General features: G+C 53.8%; 1 protein-coding gene across 1 annotated transcript in view; it reads right to left on the bottom strand.

Moving 5' to 3' along the window:
* IGFBP7 (insulin like growth factor binding protein 7) overlaps positions 1-14,220 on the bottom strand; it is a 61,057-nt gene extending 46,837 nt beyond the window's left edge. Inside the window, exon 1 of the mRNA XM_062198788.1 lies at positions 13,703-14,220. Within this exon, the coding sequence (XP_062054772.1) occupies positions 13,703-14,177 (475 nt within the window). The 5' untranslated portion in view covers positions 14,178-14,220. The remainder of the gene's footprint in view (positions 1-13,702) is intronic.
* Positions 14,221-14,565: the final 345 nt, after the last annotated feature.

The raw sequence follows: 14,565 nt of genomic DNA, 5'->3' as shown, positions 1-14,565 counted from the left end.
AAGAGGCTAATTTTACTCCTAAGTTTAGGCACGAGGCTGATTTTTAAACTACAATCACTGATGTTGGTAGGCATCAAGAAAAAAAATTTTTTTTTTGACAGGCAGAGTGGATAGTGAGAGAGAGAGACAGAGAGAAAGGTCTTCCTTTGCCGTTGGTTCACCCTCCAATGGCCACTGTGGCTGGCGCATCGCGCTGATCCAAAGCCAGGAGCCAGATACCTCTCCTGGTCTCCCATGCGGGTGCAGGGCCCAAGCACTTGGGCCATCCTCCACTGCCTTCCCGGGCCACAGTAGAGAGCTGGCCTGGAAGAGGGGCAACCGGGACAGAATCCGGCGCCCCAACCGGGACTAGAACCCGGTGTGCCGGCACCGCAAGGCGGAGGGTTAGCCTGTTAAGCCACGGCGCCGGCCATGTAGGCATCAAAATTTTAAAGACACATGCATATCTCTGGATCGTACTCTGGCATCTGTTTTAAAGAAACAGTGCAGAAAGGTCTTTATGTCCAAAAATGGGAATTATACGGTCACTCATGAAAGAGCAAATCTGGATTAAATTATGGCTCATTCAAGTGATTACACAGAATTATAAATGATACTTGTAAGATATTTTAAATATCTAGAAAATAGTACAGATTAGAGACAACATGTAAAATACACGTGTGGCTTGATCAATATAATCATGCCATAGATGTAGAGAAAAAGGACTAGAATGGAAAACAATAAAACATGGAAGGAGATACAATAAAAATGTTTACAATAAGTGTCTTTGATGTCACTGAATTCCACCAATTTCTATAACCTTGGGTTTTAATAATAGAAAAGATCTTTAGTGAAAGAGAACTCAAATTGGCTTCCAACCCTGGGACACTCAGAAGCTGCATAAGCTGAACTAAAGTGGACTAAGAAGAATACACGAGGAGACTTCAAAAATTTGTGGAAGAATGGAATTAAGTTTATTCTGGTGCAAAATTATTTTGAAATTCATGCATAACTTTTCATAATATGCATTTCCACAAACTTTTTGAAGTCTCTGCCTATTCAGCCTAGAAACTTACAGTCAATCCACTGTGGTCTGTACAAAAGCTCAACATCTGCCAATGAACCGTGCAGACCACGGGGAAGACAGCATCCTCATCATCTCTACAGGGCATCACACCCACTTAAGGTCTTGCTTTTAGGGACAAACGTTGGTAGTGCCGCTGCCTGTGACACCAGCATCCCATACGAGCCGGCTGCTCCACTTCTGATCCAGCTCCCTGCTAACACACCTGGGAAAACAGTGGAAGACGGCCCAAGTACTCGGGCCCCTGCACCCACATGGGAGACCTGGAACCCGGGGCCATTGTAGCCCTTTGGGGAGGGACCCAGCAGATTAGATCTCTTTCTCTCTCCTTTGTAGCTCTGCCTTTCAAAGAAAACAATTTTTTTAAATGAGATTTGGAACAAGGCAGAGCAAAGTACATTTACTGCATATTTTTTTTTCATAGCTCTTACCAAGGTATTTAAATAGAGTCTTTAAAAATTCTTTTGGATCAATATTCAGCCAACTGAATTCTGAGCGACCAGAAGATCCACTTGTCTCCACTCTTGAATGTCGATTCAGACAAAGTGATAACCATTTCTATACCACACAAGTACCCATGCCTAGAATCTTTATAAGCTCATACAGTGCATCCTAAGATTATAACGAACACAAGGGCCGCATGTACCTCTGTAGGTTTTTTTTCTCTTCCAGAAATAGCACAGAAAAATACGCTTCCAATGACTAACAATCAAGGGTGGAGGGGTGTTGAGCTCCTCATGCCAGTGGATTTTAGTGGCTTAGGCAGGCACCCTGCGACTCTCACTGTCTCTTCTGTTGCAACTCAGGGAAGTGCACACTTCTCACTGGTGCCTTCCAGAATGGAAGTCCCACTGCCGTGGGGTGCAAGGCAAAACCAGGCTGTCACAGGGTAGTGGCCACGGGGATAGCATGTGCGTTTGCTAAACTGGACCAAGAGTTAGTGCAACAGTTAACTCCTGGGGCCGGTGCTGTGGCGCAGTGGGTAACGCTGATGCATGCAGTGTTGGCATCCCATATGGGCACCGGTTCGAGTGCTAGCTGCTCCACTTCCAATCCAGCTCTCTGCTGTGGCCTGGGAAAGCAGTAGACGATGGCCCAAGTTCTTGGGCCCTTGCACCCATGTGGGCGATCCGGCCATTGCAGCCACTTGGGAAGTGAACCAGCAGATGGAAGACCTCTCTCTATCTGCCTCTCTGTAACTCTGCCTTTCAAATAAATAAATCTTTACAAAAAGAGTTCATCCCTAGACACCTGTTCTGTGCTCAGAACTATGAACACACTGGGGGCACACGAGGGAAGCATAACCCCATAACCCACACATGGGTTCTGCCTCGGTGTCTCCTGGCCACTTCCAAACAGGGTCACTGCTGGTGGTTTGCATAAATCTGTCTCCCCAGGTGCGAAGCTGCCTGCTTTGCTAACACTTGTCTGTCAGCCCCCAGGTCCACTCGTGCACAGTCATGGAGCAGTGATGAACGAGGGTGTCCTGACGGGCAGTTCCCAGCCGAGGCGGAACAGGCACCTCTCGGCCCTCGGGTTCCAGCTCTTACGCTGGTGCCCCGTTTTGCCAACTCTGTGCCTTCTGCAGGCCACGTCGCTGTCTCAAGCGGCCCGAGGGGACTGCGGGTGCTGTCCTGTGCTCCGGAGAGCAGGAAGGTGGCGATACACCTTTCAGAAAATCTGTGTTGTCAGACAGGCTCCACTTGGGAGCCTCAGCGCTGCTGGTCTTGATCTTGACATTTATGCATTTACAATGTACTTTAAACAGAAACACACAGAAAGCGAGGCTACGTCGGGACTGGTTGGTGAAAATACGGTCGGAGGCCCCCAGACCCAGGGTGCTGTCCTCGGAGCAGCGGTTCCAGCCCCCAATTTTACGTTCTCAGAGATGTCAGAGAACAAAGCTACCGTAAAGACCAAGAAGGCACCGTAAGGGTCTTCGCAGAGTTCATGGAAAACGCGTATTATGAAAATCTATGCTTGCATTTCAGCTTCTTGGTTTTGGCATCAAGATAAACATTCCGGTTAGTTCCATCTTCCACAGACTTTCTGAACTACCCTTGTGTTGAATGACCACAGATACCAGATATTCTGAAAAGTCCACCTGTTGTGAAACACCGGAGGCTGGACAGAAATGGGCAACACCTGGCCCTCGTTACTGTGATTCTCCCAAGGAACTGAGGCACAGAAGTCATTCGAAGTCCTTTCAGGACGATGAATCCGAGTCTGGGCTGGACGTTAAGTCACCTGGGACCCTTGAAGGCCTTGCCGCCCGGGCTGCACCCAAACCCAGTAACTCAGCACTGGACTGGAACTCACACAGGGCAGAACCCCTGCGTCAGCAGGTGGTGGCTTTACCCCCTACGCCACAGTGCTGGGCCCCAACGTCGTGGTTTTTCCAATGAGTTCCTGCTTAGCTTAGGCCACACGTGTAAGCCAAAGAAGAGATGCTTAAATTGCAGCAATGGACTTTCCCATTTCTAAAAGCCAAAGATAGCACCTGAGGTGTATCCTGTGGGCACTAATTAAACTCGTTTTCTCTCCAACTGTGATTCTAGTTCATGTTTCCTCATAGGAGCTAATACTTTAAATGATTTTTTTTTTTAAATAAAAGGAACCAACCCAGGAAAATTATCAAACATTTCCTTCACATAAAATACTGGCTCACTATTTAGGGACGAGATGGGCCAAGGCCAGCCCTGTGGCGTAGCAGGTAAAGCCGCCACCTGTGATGCTGGCATCTCATATGGGCACCGGTTCCAGTCCTGGCTGCTCCGCTTCTGATCCAGCTCCTGCTAATGTGCCTGGGAAAGCAGCGGAGGACGGCTCAAGTCTTGGGCCCCTGCACTCAGGTGGGAGACCCGGAAGAAGCTCCTGGCTCCTGACTTCAGACAGGCCCAGTATCGAGAGTCTCTCTCTCTCTGTAATTCTTTCAAATGAATAAATAAACAAATCTTTAAAAGAAAAACAGAGAGATGAGCCAATGTCTACTGAATGTGAGTGACCTCTAAAATTTAAATGATTTTTAAAAAAGTTTTATTTATCCATTTGAAAGGCAGAGTTGCGGGGGGGGGGGGGGAGGAAGGGAGAGAGAGGTCTTCCACCTGTTGGTTTACTCTCCAAAAGGCTGCAACATCTGGAGCTGGGCCAGGCCAAAGCCAGGAGCCAGGAGCTTCTTCTGGGTCTCCCACGCGGGGTGCAGAGGCACAAGGACATGGGCCATCATCAAGTCCTAGTGCTGTTCCACAAAACGCGGAGTTTGTCTGCAAGGTGCGCTTTCCATGAGCTGTTTGCAAGCCCCTCATATTCCCTCCCACGTGCTGGCCAAGCCTCCGCAGCTGGGTGTCCCAGCACAACGAGCTCAAGGCAACTGGTGGGGACAGCGCCAGAGCCCAGTGAAGTCCACGGTTACCGCGGGGCTGTGGGTCTATCCCCCACCTCCTGGGTTTGTCCTGAGAGGGGCTGTGGCTTTGGTGCTTGTGTGCTGAGGGAATTCAGGTTCTAAGACGTTGGCAAAAACTGCACCCCAAGGGAGCGTCAAGAAAAGGGGCGGCCTTCTCTCCTGGGCGGTGAGGACTGGGTGGGCTGTGTTCAAGCTCTCACTTGCTATCTCAGGAGGGAACATCAGGTGTGGCTCCGGAGTCTGGGGATGGAGCCAGAGGAGTGGACTGGGCAGGCCTCACCATTTATAAGTTTGCTGGCGGCCAGGCTACGTAATTAAGAAAGGGTCGGGGAAGGGGGAGTGGGTGGAGAAGCCAAATGCATTGCATTAATGCCAGCAGCGCAGACAGGACCGGGCCGGCTCAGCTTCTCCCTTGCACCTGAGCAGAGGGAGGGCTGGCACTCCCAGGTCTGGGTCTCTCCAGCCCCTGGCTCAGCCCCAGCCTGCCCCCTCCCGCTGGGCTGACAGCTCTAATGAGAGGCTTTGCTGCACGGCTCCCTCTAAAGCATCTCTCTCCATCAAAGCTCCGGGGCTTCCCGAGGGATCCCCTGGAAGCCGCTGCTGAAACGCTCTGTGGGGTTTCTGCTCCCCGAGCAGAAAGTTCTGAAGGCCTCTCCCCCAGACCCCCGGAACAGGATCGGGCTGGAGCTACTCGAACATTCCGGAAGTCTCTTCTCTGTGTGGTCGCCTTCAAAGCCTTGCGAATGCTCCAGGAGATCTATTTCCTGATGGTTTTTCTTCCTGGCTTGGGGTCAGGCCAGAAGAGAGCGGAGCAGATGTCAGATCTGAAGTTTTCCCATTCCAACCACTTGACTCGGCCGCTGATGGTTGGTGATGTGGATGACGTGCCTCGGGGCGCTTGTCACTCAGGGAGAGGACAAGGCCCTGCCAAGGCCAGCCGTGTCTCTGCCCGAAGGGTTCTTTCCTTCCCTTTTCAGACACTCAAAACCGGAGCTGGCACTCTGGCATAATGGGCTAAGCAGCCACTTGCAGTGCCCGCATCCCATATCGAGTCCTGGGGCTCCACTTCCCATCCAGCTCCCTGCTAATGTGCCTGGGAAAGCGGCAAAAGGATGGCCCAAGTGCTTGGGCCCTGCACCCACGTGGGAGACCTGGGTGAAGCTGTTGGCTTTGGCCTGGGCACTGCGGCCATCTGGGGAGTAAACCAGCAGGTGGAAGATCTCTGACTTTCAAATAAATAAATAAATCTTAAAAAAAAAAAAAAAAAGACCTTCTTTCCCTAAATGTAACGTGAGGTTTAGGATAAGGCACACTGCACGCACCACGCAAAGCCAATTAAACTCCGATCTGTGGTGATTGCACAGAGCTCTGATTTGAGGCAAACTGACAAAAGAGCTCCTTTTAGCCCTGTGCAGACACGGATGTATTTTATAAACAGGCCCCTTGTTGACTCGTCAGAAGGCAAGCCTAAAGGAAATAATTTCACGATGGGATTCTGAAGTTTTTCATATCGAAGGGTCTGACTCTTTACTTCATCTTCTGTTTTAAACTTTTTGGGGGGGTGGCAATTTCAGATTTATAGAAGGGAAAACGTAGAGGGCTCCAGCTCCTGGACTGTGTTCACAGATGTTGAGCGCCGGAGCTGCTGGCCAGCAGGGGACAGGCTGACCGGCAGCATCTCTACCCGGAAACTGGGATAACACCTCTCACCTTTTGTGTTTTTTCTTTTCTTTTTAGATTTCTTTTATTTATTTGGAAGGCAGAGAGAGGGAGAGACAGAGAGAGAGAGATATCTCTGTCTGCTATTTCATTCTCCAAATGGCCACACAGTCAGGGTTGGGCCAGACTGAAGCCAGGAGCCAGGAGCTTCACCAGAGTCTGGGGCCCAAGCTTCCCGGCTGCATTAGGGGTGAGCCAGACTGGAAGTAGAACAGGCAGGACTTGAACTGGTGCTCTGATATGGGAGGCTGGCATTGCAAGTGGTGGCTTAACCTGTGCGGTACAGTGCCGGCCACCCCAGGTTGTCGAGTAGCAAATGAGGAGACCGCTACGGAAGCCACCTGTAAACTGTAAAGAACCACAAAGTATGCGAACATCAATTATCAAGATTACTCACCACAACACGTGGTTGCAGTCTTTGTTCCCAGGAGGTAGATGGTATGGGAGGGGGGGTAGGGAAGACTCTTTTCCCCAAGGGCCATTTGGATATTTATAACATCATGCGTGGGCCAGACAAAATTATCAACTTAAAAATTAACCTTGGGGCTGGCACTGTGGGTGGCGGGTGAAGAGAGAAACATTCTCTCTCTGTTCTCCGGATCTCCCTGCTAACTCAGAGGTCTTATTGGGGAGAGGGAGGCGGCCTTGAATGTAAAACCCACCAGGACAGGCCATGGCGACACTCCCTTTGGTCATTTCTGGCCTTCTCCTCTCCTCCCCACTCATAAAGGGTCAAGGACTCCTGGGAAACCTTTCAAAATGCCTAGAATAATAGCAGGTGCATTAATTTGCCCGTCTCCCTCCATTTCGAAGCCTTCTGCTGTGCCCACTCTGTCCCTCTCATCCGCCCTGGCTTAGGGATCCTGTGACAACAACTCAGGGTCTCCCTTTTCACAGTCAGGAAACACAAGATGCTACCTGTCCCGTGGTTAACACCTGTTGTGAGGTCAGACACGTGCAGGGACCTGAGGCAGAGAAAGCACAGAATCCTATCCGATGGCGGAAGATGGAGGAGCCGGGAAGGCTGGGGGGGGGGGGGGGAGTTCTGAGAACTTTCCAGAAGACAGCCTTATAAGGCAGTTTCTTCTAGGCTGCCATGGCCCCAGGGCAGGCCAAAGGGTATTCCAGGCTGTGCAGAAATGCCAGCTCAGCTGAACCACTCCACCGCAGAGCTGCCCCACGTGCGAGGAGGCAGTGTCACAGAGCCCTCCTCCTCCTGACTGGCCTGTGAGCACGTGAGGGCACTGGAACGTTCTCCGCAGCTATGTGCCCGTGGCTACTTAATCCCAGGCGTCTGAATTCTGTCTCCCTGCACGGCAGTAGGCTGGGGCCCACCCCTTCACTCGCTGGTTCCTTAACTCTGCAGAAACCCTAACTTGTGTTTGGGATGGCTTCCTTCCCAAGGCATCTTAAATCCAATTCTTCCAGGCAAGTTCTTTCCTACAGCTGCTCAGGTCTCTCCCACAATGCCGTGACTAGGGCCACCACCTGCGACACTGGCATCCCACCTGGGCGCCGGTTCAAGTCCTGGCGGCTCCACTTCTGACCCAGCTCCCTAATGCACCTGAAAGCAGCAGAAGATGGCCCAGGTGCTTGGCCCCTGCACCCACGTGGGAGACCTGGAAGAAGCTCCTGGCTCCTGGCTGTGGCTTGGTCCAACCAGGGCCATTGCAGTCATCTGGGGAGTGAACCAGCAGATGGAACAATTCTCTCTCTCTCTCCCCCTCCCTTCCCTCTATGTAACTCTTTCAAATAAATAAATCTTTTTTAAAAATGCCACGATTAAAAGTATGCAATGCTATAAGAAAGGAGCCTGTGATTCACTCATTGTTCTAGAAATTTCCCTGCTCCAAAAAAGCAATTTTTTTTAAAGCATCTTCCACTGCTTTCTGAAGGTGTATTTAGTAGGGAGCTGCATCAGAAGTAGAGCAGCTGGGACACAAACCCGCGCCCACATGGGATGCCGGTGCCGGGCCTGACCAGGTATGCCATAGCGCTGACCCCAAGAAAAGCAACTGAGAAGAATTTTACAAGCGTTTCTATTGGGCCAGGGCAGACCCTTGGAGAAGCGACCTCTCTGTCTTTCAGATCTGAGGGAGCCAGAGACGGGAGTAGCCCCTGGAGACACAGCATTGCAATGGGCAGAGGCAAAGCGCTGGAGACACGCGGGCGGAGACCAGGCTCTCACTGTGGCTACCCTGTTGCAATCCGCACCCCTGAGGGTGCCAAGGGCCAGCTTCCCAAAGCCAGGATCCAATCCCGCGTCGGCTCCCTCGGGGGACATGGGGCCTGCCTGCCCCACCACCCTCCCCAGCCCGGCTCGGGGGGCATGGTCACCGCCACCCCAGCTCTCCCACTAGGCACAGCCTCGTCCTTCCACTCACAGCGCTCTGCTTGGTTCCCGTATGTGACAAGTAAACACCGTGCACACAACGTGACATTTTCCATATGCGGACCTTGCCGAACGGCCGAGTCCAGCTAACAAGGGGTGCGTCTCCTGCAACACTGAACAGCTACCCTGCCAGCTAGCTTCATTAGCACAGCACATGGCTACTGATCCCCGCACCACAATGGACAGCAGCTCACTTAGTTAACTCACTGAAATGTTCTGTTCTTTCAACACATGCCTGCAATGGCTGAGGCTAGACGGGGGCCAGAGCTGGGAGCTAGGGACTCGGGTCTCCCATGTGGGTGTCAAGGGCACAAGCCCTTGGGCCATGCTCTGCTGCTTTCATAAGCACATTAGCAGGAAGCTGGATCAGAAGCAGAACAGCTGGGACTCAAACCCCTGCTCTCACATTGGCTGCAGGTGTTGCCATCAGTGGCTTAACCCAGTGCCAGCCCCAGTGGGATTTTCCCCGATTCCACCCATAAGTGAGACCATGCAGCATTGGTCTTTCTGTGCCTGGCTCAATTTTCTGGGCTTAACGCCCTGCTGGCTCACCTATGTTGTCACAGATGGCTGGAGCTCCTTGCTCCAGGCTGAGTAGTACTCCTTTGTGCATGGCACATTTTCTGTACGGATGACTTCCACACTGGCTCTTCTCCTCCTCCTCCTCTCAGTTAGCATGTGACCCTGCTCGTTGACCACAACCCTGCACCGACTCACACTCCCCCAAGATAATCAGACCATATGACGATTTAATTCCCGAACTCTCATGTCAACTGTCCACGAAGTCCATAAGTGCACTGAGGGACCATCACAGAATACAGGCATTTAAATGGCCCTAACAAGATGAAAATAAAGTGAGTCTAAGATGACAAATATTTCAAGCTCACCCAGCAAAATGAGTTTCTGGAATCTAAATGATGGCTGAAGCTGTCTCCAGTGTCCCAGGCAGTGAGGGGAGTGGAAATTTGGGATGGGCTGGGGGAAGTGCCCACCTGGGGTCAGCATCAGGAGAGTGGAAGGCGGGGGCAGGGCGGGGGGCTCAGGAGCCCAAGAGCTCACAGAGCTCAGGAAGGCAGAAGAAAAGACAGCAATGGGCAGGAGCGTCCACGCCCGTGCGTCCCCTGGGAAGGCACTTCCTTGAGGGAACTCCTTTGTCTACTCAACAAATATTTACAAAGTGGCCAGGGACAAAGCAGCCCTGGAGTCTGGAAGGAAGCACAGTCTAGTCTAGGACAGCCAAATTGGTTCTTGTTCCCTGCCCTGCCTTGTGCTCCCTCCCCTAGCTGGGACCCTCGCGTGGGTGCTTGGCACGGCTCTGCCGGTCCCACCTCTAGCCCGGTTCCCTGGGGTTGTTCACCACAGCACACACGATTACAGGGACGTATCCTTCTGCCTGAAGCTCAAACCAGAGTGCACGAGAAGAAGGCTCGTCATCTTCCTGCAGGCCACCTACCCTGACAGGAGAGCAGCGGCTGTCCCATCATTCATTCATTCATTCATCCCACTGGTGTCTCAAGCGTGCCAGGCACTGATACTGGCCTTGCGGACACTCAAGGGTAATTAAAAAATGTGGTGGAAACTGGAATTTAAAGATAAGTTTACTTTGGTGCAAAACAGTTTTGAAATGCGTTGGGGGGGGTCTTCAAAAAAGATTGTGGAAAATTCCTATGATGAAAAACTATGCATGTTAATATTCATCAGGGGCTCTCTGTGGACAGTCTTTAAGGGCAGCCCTGTGGGACAGGTGTGGTTACAACTCCGTTTCACAAGCCAGGCCACCCCTGGGCACGGAGATCAGAAAAGGCTCAAGGCTATGGTTTGCAAGCAGTTAGGATTCACACCCAGGGAGTCCTGGGCACAACCGTGCTATGGTGCGTCCTGCAAACAGACACGGCTCGCGTGCACACAGAGCGCTGAAGGACGAGGACGACATCACGGGGCAGAGTGCATCACAGAGCAAGTGGCCAGGTCAGAGTTCAAAGGGAGGAGAAAGGGTGGGTGTGTGCAGAGGTGGGGACGTGGTCCAGGCCGAAGACACAGCGTCTACACAGGCAGAGAGGCAGGAAGAAACCAGTGTGGAAGTGAGAACGGAAACACCTCCTGTAGCCAGAGCATCAAAGGGGTTGGACGCACGTGGCCAAAATGGCAGAACGCCGGCATACAGTGAAGACTCTATGCCTGCTGGCGGCGTGAACTTGGTCATGAAGGTACAAAGAAGGGGCTGAGTCCATCAGTGAAAACGAATTCCGAGGTGTCGGACCCTAGCCAGCAAGGGTCCAACGTAGTCATGACACGGTCACTGTTTATCGGTTCTCAAGGAACTTTATATTTGTGGGGAGAGAAGGAAAGTGGGGAGAGGAGAAAAGAAGAGGGGCCGCGGCGGCCGCCAGCAGCGGCGGCTGCGCCGGCCCACCCAGATCCCAATGTCCCTTTATGCTGATATCGTCCAATCAGATGAAAGGGCGCGTATAGTCTCAGGTCAAAAGTTCATCTGTTTCACCTGGTTCTTCCTAGTTTATGCAGAGTCCATTCTGTTTCATCTGTTTCACCTGGTTGTTTTCGTAGGCCTTGTAGTCGACCGATTGCTGCAAACCATGTAGATGAGGAGGTTCCCACAGGTGGCCAGCCTGCGGTTCCCCACACGAGGGAGAACAGAGGATGGTACCCAACGGGATCAGACTGGCCAAAACGGGACCACCAAGGAACTCAGGTCTCAGGAGCCGTGGAGACAGAGGCATGGCCAAGAACAGGAGTAATGGAGCGCCCTGATCTCCACCTGTGAGGTTCAGATGAGCCCTCGCTTCTCTGTACCCACTCCATCTCATCTACGTCAACGGTCCAATCCCCCTCCCAGCTCCCGTGGCTCAGGGACCTCGCCAGATCTACGGGCACGAAGTTCACGGGATAGTGGCAGGGCCTGAGATGATTTGCTCATTATCTCGCAGACCGATGGTCGGGAGGATGGCTTGGCCTTGCTTCCCAGAGATACAGACAGCAAGCAGACCAGGGTGTTCCCCCAGAAAGAAAGTCGTGACCCCAGGAAAGAAGGGGCTGGGGCCGGTGTTGGGGCACAGCAGGCCACGCCTCTGCTTGTAATGCCGGCATCCCACATCAGAACGTGGGTTCAAGCCCTGGCTGCTCCACATCTAATCCAGCTCCTGCTAATGTACTTGGGAAAGCAGCAGAAGACGGTCCAAGTGTCTGGGGCCCTGCCACCCACGTGGGAGGCCAGGATGGGGTTCCTGGCCATTTGGGCAGTAAGTCAGTGGACAGAAGATGTCTCTCCTTCCCTCTCTCTGTCACTCTGCTTTCCAAACAAATCTTACAAAAGAGCTTTAAAAGCAAAGAAGGGGAAGATTGGGATTCACTCCAGGGTGTCTGCCTCTAGTGCACAAACCAGCAAGACCTGATTCTTGCTGCGCTGGCTGCACGGCACAAAGCACAGCGCTGACACCAGCTAGCTGCTCATTCAGTGTGCGTTAGCTGAGACCAAGAGAACGGAGAGCAAGCTGACCCAAACTCCCAATGCCTCCTCCCTCTCAATACGGTAACTCAAGCTTATTCCGGGAAACAGACAGAGGAAAGAAGAAAAATGTGTTGTCCCAATCTTCGCAAAGCCCCAGCGCAGAATGGCGCAGAAGTAAAGGGTATTCTGTCTGGCCTGCTTCCAGCACTGTCCAGATACAGCAGGGGTCAGGGGACCCAGTCTTCTCCCCATCCGTCTCTGGGGTGGGAAAGCACACTGGCTTCTGCTGTCTCTGGATCTCCCAGAACGAGTGGTGGGCACACAACCCCATACCTCTTAGTCCACGTTGGAAAAAAAGGGTGCATTTATGTCAAGGTTTCCAGTTTTTGATGCTATTCCTCCTAACGTTTTCCCCAAACAGAAAGAAAAGGCAGGTGCATACGCCCAAGGAGCTTGCAGCCTGGGGAGGTGGGAGGAGTGGCAGGCCCACGGTCAGCAGGGAGCCTGGGCCCGTGTTTGATGTTCTATTGCTGTACAGTGGGTTTACAGGGGTAGCAGGAGAGGAAAAGGAAAGACGTGCTACGGGCTACCCGAGGAAGAAGCCCACCTGAACAAGCACAAAGGTAACCTCTCACTCTGGTGAGCCCAGCGTCTGCCCTTCAGGCTGAAAGGCTGCGGGGAAAAACTCCTTCTAACTTCCCCAACAACATCGCCATATGTGGAATGGATTCTTAGAGCGCATGATTCTCGCCCCTCGATGGAACTGAATGACAAAGGAGGCGAAAGGGAGGAACGGCTGTCTGATGGAAGCCCAGATTACTTGGAGCGTGATTTTTTTTTTTTTTTTTTAAGTTTAAGGCTACGATACTGCAAACAGTTAACAGCGAGTTACTCCATTTAAGGCTTTCAATGGTGAACTCTCAGACAACTGACACACAACCCCGTAGGGTCTGGCCTTCTGGGAAAGGCTCTGAAGAAAGAATCATTATCTGGAAAAGTCTGAAGCAAAGAAGCAACAGCTCTGTCTTCTCAGAACGGCCTCCCCCCTCCCCTCTTCCACCTTGGCTGGAGCAGCCGGAGGGCTGCCAACGGGGAATTTCGACCTTTCCCTGGAAACTACTGCTGATGGAAAATGTTATTTCAGGCATGAGAGTCGAAGCTGGTTTTCTTTTTTGGAAGTCGGGACTCTCCTTGTTTTCCTATTTCATTTATGGCAAGCTCGGATTTGTCGGGGATAAAATAATTCACCCAACACCCTCAGAGGCGTCCCAGCTCAACAGTGCAACCTGGAGACAAGTGCCGCAAAAGGAACAAGCAAGAAAAAACAGAACAGCCATAAAGTTCCCAAGACAAACTGCGCCTTCTTCCAAGTCTGCGACTTATTTTTGCCTAGCTAGCCAGGTAGCCGTTCGGGAATGGGTCATTTCCAACGAGCGAGTTTTCCCTTAATACTAACAAATAGGAAATCCGATTGTAGAAACCCTCAACATCCAGCCAGCGAGCGCCCCCAGGAAGCCCCGTCTCCGGTTTCACCAACTGCGCCCTGCTCTCCCCAAGGAGACAACTCCGGGCTTCCACCTCCCGCGCCCGCGCACCGCCCGCCCGAACGCAGAGCACCGGGAAGAGAAGCAGCCGGCCGCAGGCCCCGCGCGTGCCCACCTTGCTCGCAGGTGCCCTTGCTGACCTGGCTGATGGCCTTCTCCCCGCGGCTCTCGGCGCGCAGGCTGGCGGCGCGCAGCTGGCAGCCGCTGGGGTAGGTGGTGCCGTCGCTGCCGCACACCGGGTAGCGGCTCTTGCACACGCACACGCCGCTCACCTCCGGGCCGCCGGCTGCTGCCCCCGCTTTACCCTTCCGCCTCTTGCGGCTCTTCACGCACTCCATGCCCGGCGCGCAGTGCCCCCTGCCGCCGCCGCCGCCCCCGCACGGCTCGCCCTCGCCGCGGGCGCACACCGGGCAGCAGCCGCACGCGTCGCGCGTCTCGCCCAGCGGGCAGCCCCGCGGGGGCAGGGGCGGGCAGGCGGCCGGCTCGCAGGGCCCGCAGGCGTCCGAAGAGGAGGAAGAGGAGAGGGGCAGGAGCAGGAGCAGCAGCCCGGCTGCGCCGAGGAGCAGGGCGCGCAGAGCCGGCCGCTCCATGGCGAGGCGCGGTGTCCGCGGCGGCTGTGGCGGGGCGCGCGAGTGGGGCGGCGGGGCCCGGCCGGCGCCTTAAACGCGCCGCCCCGCCCGGCCGGCCCGCGGGAACCACTCCCCGGGGCGGTGAGAGCGCGGCCGCGCCGCCCTCCCCGGCCTGCGGGGCCCGCGCGCTGCTGCGGGCGGGGCGGGGCGCGCGCTGGCACCGGCCCGGGGTCCCCGCCCTGCCAGGCTCCTGCGCGGACCCCCGGGCCCAGCTCACCGCCCTCTGGGCCCCTGCCTTCCCGGCTCGGCTCTTTGTGCTCCCTACGACTTTGGGACGACCCGGCGTTTAACCTGGTAGATTCTCCGAGGCCCTGCTACACCTGCGTCCTGGGGACTGCGTGTGGGTTGG

The sequence above is a fragment of the Lepus europaeus genome, chromosome 8 (genome assembly GCF_033115175.1).
Source record: "Lepus europaeus isolate LE1 chromosome 8, mLepTim1.pri, whole genome shotgun sequence".
Taxonomy (NCBI): domain Eukaryota; kingdom Metazoa; phylum Chordata; class Mammalia; order Lagomorpha; family Leporidae; genus Lepus; species Lepus europaeus.
This window is presented reverse-complemented; position numbering and strand designations above follow the sequence as displayed.